Source organism: Gavialis gangeticus, unplaced genomic scaffold, assembly GCF_001723915.1.
Source record: "Gavialis gangeticus isolate Ggan-Ray unplaced genomic scaffold, GavGan_comp1, whole genome shotgun sequence".
In the NCBI taxonomy this organism is placed as follows: domain Eukaryota; kingdom Metazoa; phylum Chordata; order Crocodylia; family Gavialidae; genus Gavialis; species Gavialis gangeticus.
The window spans coordinates 4,777,386-4,780,888 of NW_017729012.1; the positions used below are offsets into that span (position 1 = coordinate 4,777,386).

A 3,503-nucleotide genomic window follows, 5' to 3' on the forward strand; every position below is an offset into this window, starting at 1 on the left:
AACTCAAAATATAAACACTTCATTTTAATATGGTCAATCTTCAATTTTAATTATGCCAAGAGACTGATAATAACAATAAGACAACCATGCAGAGGGTTTTTTTAAAAATTTTATTTGTCAAAGGAAAAAGGCAATTGCCAATTGAAAACCTACTTAATCTTTAACTTCAGTTTTTGTCTTTAAATTTAGAGAAACGACTTATTGATTTACTTTTTTTTTTTTTAAACAAACCCCCCTTTTCCCCTTTAATGTTTACCATCTACTCGTGCTGAATCCTTCCAAGGAGATTGCTCCAGCGTACCTCTCCAGGTCCTCGCTTTGCTCCTTTTACCAAAAAATGAAAAAAAATCCTTCGTGCATCTTAAGGGCTCCAATCGTCAAAAATAGGAAAAATATCTTTGGAATAGCCAATTGAGTTGAATAAAAAAAATCCACACGAATGCGGTTTGGTTGGGGCAGGAATCCACTCCTATGTTCCTGGTAATTTGATCCCGCTCCATGAATCCTTGTAATTCAGCCTCCCTATCCTATCCACATTATGATTTGAATCCAATGATCCAGCTCCAAGGATTGGGATCCAGTGAGCCCTCTCCAATCCAAACCTTTATAACCAGCAAAACCAAAAAAGAGGAGGCAAAAAGTTAGATACTGTAATGAAAAAATAGGATTCTGGGGAATGATGAGTTATGTTTGCCATCAATTAATTAAGATGTACATTAATAACTATCAATTCCCCAAAACAAACTTTTGAATGGTGATGTTCAGATAAAATTTTAGAAACGTTAATTATTTGGAGGAAATACTGTAATATTTACATATGTTAACTGGTAGCGCCAACATAGTCATTGCTTGCATGGTGAATTACAGGTTTTGTGGTTGTAAAAAAAATGTTTATGAAATTGGAAAAGTTGACTGCTAAAGCTATCCACCTACTGTATGTCTAAACTAAAGCTAATACTCCCATCTGGAGGGTAACAAAATTAACTGCTTTCACACATATCAGTGAGTCAATTGTGCATTAGTCTGAAGGGGAAGGGTTGAGATTTAAGGAATTCTTCCCAACTAGTTTCATTTTTGCTTTCATTCTGATACTTAAAAAAAAAAAAAATGAAGTAGCAACGCTATATCAGTCACACAGAGGACATGCAGATTTTAGCAGTATTGATATTATACTCTAACTGATTTGAAGATACCCTGAATCTACAAGAGTGTACAAACACTACGCAACATTAACACTTGTAACCAAATGCTGCATGACAAAGTGAACTGCTATGCCCACCCCCGTAAGTTCTTTTAAAAAAAGTAAAATGGAACCAAGTTACAAAAGCAAGTAGTTTTGCCACAATTGCTAACAGGGTTTTAAGGAACAGAGCAATTGTAGTCTACAATAACTAAAACATGCCTGAAAAAGTTACAAGTAGATGTAAGTACTCAATTAACCATTGTCATTCAGTATAAGGTCAATACTGCCAATTTCATCTGTGACAATAGCACTTGGAGTCATACCATTGCCTCCATTATTGATCTGATCCTCCTCAATCCTCCTTTTGACAATCCTAAAATGATTGACATGTGCTCCACAATCCTTTAATCCAAAGCATTCTTAATCCATCTCTTCAGATATGTCTACAGAAAGACACACGAAAAGGCAAGGTAAAATATAAGATCCCCCAGAAGAGACAAGTTAACCACAAACATCCCAACATCCCCAGCTCGTATGAACCATAGCTGAACACTGAGACATTTACACAGCAATACCACAGTCTGAAGAGTGTGGGTATTTACTAGAACTAAATTTAAACAATCCTGACTATGACATCAATTAAAATACAATTTACCAAAGACATGAGGGGGAATGTTGATGTTAAGGAGCAAATACTCACTAGGGATTTTACACAAGAATGCAATTCAACACTTTAGCCAATTTGAATAAAACAGTTTGAATTAAAAAAAATGAAAAGACTGTACTGAGTAAAGAAAATTGTGTACAACATGGGTTCTACAAAAAGATCATAGCTAATGGTCATTTATGTACGAGAACGAGATCTGCTGTGACGGGGAGAGTAGCGTGGAGATCCTCTGCTTCTTCTTGGGGAATAACTGCGGCTTCTGCTGTTGCTTCGACTACGGCTCCTGCTACGACTACGGCTGCGTGACCGAGATCTTCCATAGCTTGGGCTTCTTGGACCATCAACTTTAACACGGATGTAGGCAGTTTCTCCCTATTAAATAGACACAACTTTCGATTGAAAGGTCTAAGCTTTTCAGCTCTCTTTTCAGGCATGCTGAGTACATTAAGTAAGACAAAGTCTTTTAAATAAAAACTGCCCTGTTTCTCTTTTGCTAACAAGGACTGCCTTACAATAAACATCAAATTCCATTTTTTCTACGGGCGCCAGCTGACACAGTTGAGCCTTCACTTCCTTACCTTCAGCTCCCATTGTTAAGCCCTGTGTATCCAATTCTGGCCCCAAAATAAGCAGGGAACCTACCTCATGAGATCTAAACTTAGTGTTATCCAGTTTTCGCACCGCGTAGGTCATATCTTCTTTCCGCACAAACTCCACGACACCAGTGCCATCTCGGAAAACATCAGCATAACATACATCACCTGCTTCACGCATGTGATCCTTCAAATCCTGCCAACTCCCACTTGGAGGCAGTCCTGAACAAAAACAGGTTACAGATTACCTCCAACGTCCACGGGATTGTTTACTACCCAGCTGCGCTGTACGTGCGGCTGGGCACAGCAGGTGCCTAGGAGATTTGAATAAGCTACCCCCGGGGGAGCCTTTCACGCTCTATAAATAATAAACGAGGGCTGTGCAACAAAGTTCCTTGGAGGAACAAAATCCCACGTGGCTCAACAGCTTCCCTGGGGGAAAGCCGCCCCTCGCCCCGCCCCCATACAACAACCCGGTAGCAGGCCGGATCTTACCCGAGACGATGACTCTGTATTCGGAGCGCCGGGACGGGGGCCCGTACCTGCCCCGGGGGGCTCCACCTCCTCCGCCACCGCCACCACCTCTGCCAGTGCCTCGGCCGCTCCGCGGGAACTCCACACGCAGGCGATACCCATCATAATCATACCCGTCCCGTCCATACACTGCGTCCTCCGCATCCCTGTGAGGCAAGGCGGGCCAGGGTGAGCGTGGCCTGCCCAGCCGTGCCCCGCCCTTTGTTCCCCCCCAGGCTGCTTTCCCGCCGGCCACGCCCCAGAGGGGGGGAACCAGGTGGTAACATCCCCATGCTTGGGGGAGGCAACGAAGTGAGAACAACTCCCATGCCTGGGGGGGAACCAGGCCCCATGGGGGGGAACCCGGTGGGAACAGCCCCATGCTGGGCAGAGGCAATGAAACAGGAACAACCCCCATAGCTAGAGGGGGTGGTGGAACCTGGCAGGAACAGCCTCCATGCAAGGGGGACACAGGGATGATTTTGAGGGAGTCCCAAGCACCAGCAGGGGGGGGCGTGGCATGAGCGGGGTCCCAGGCACCACGCGG

The 3,503-nt window shown here is 43.7% G+C and overlaps 1 protein-coding gene across 3 annotated transcripts in view; it reads right to left on the reverse strand.

Annotated features, from left to right (window-relative positions):
- Positions 1 to 210: 210 nt before the first annotated feature.
- Positions 211 to 3,503, reverse strand: part of SRSF1 (serine and arginine rich splicing factor 1) — a 3,813-nt gene continuing 520 nt past the window's right edge. Inside the window, exons 2-5 of one of the 3 annotated variants that reach the window (XR_002096278.1) lie at positions 2,939 to 3,128; positions 2,493 to 2,665; positions 1,507 to 1,626; positions 211 to 602 (exon numbers count right to left, since the gene is read on the reverse strand). Coding sequence is in view for 2 of the 3 variants with exons in the window: in XM_019511081.1 (XP_019366626.1) it covers positions 2,028 to 2,222; positions 2,493 to 2,665; positions 2,939 to 3,128 (558 nt within the window). In the remaining variant the exon portion in view is untranslated. Of the gene's footprint in view, positions 2,223 to 2,492; positions 2,666 to 2,938; positions 3,129 to 3,503 lie in introns of all 3 variants that reach the window. The other 2 variants (XM_019511082.1, XM_019511081.1) reach the window with 2 other exon arrangements.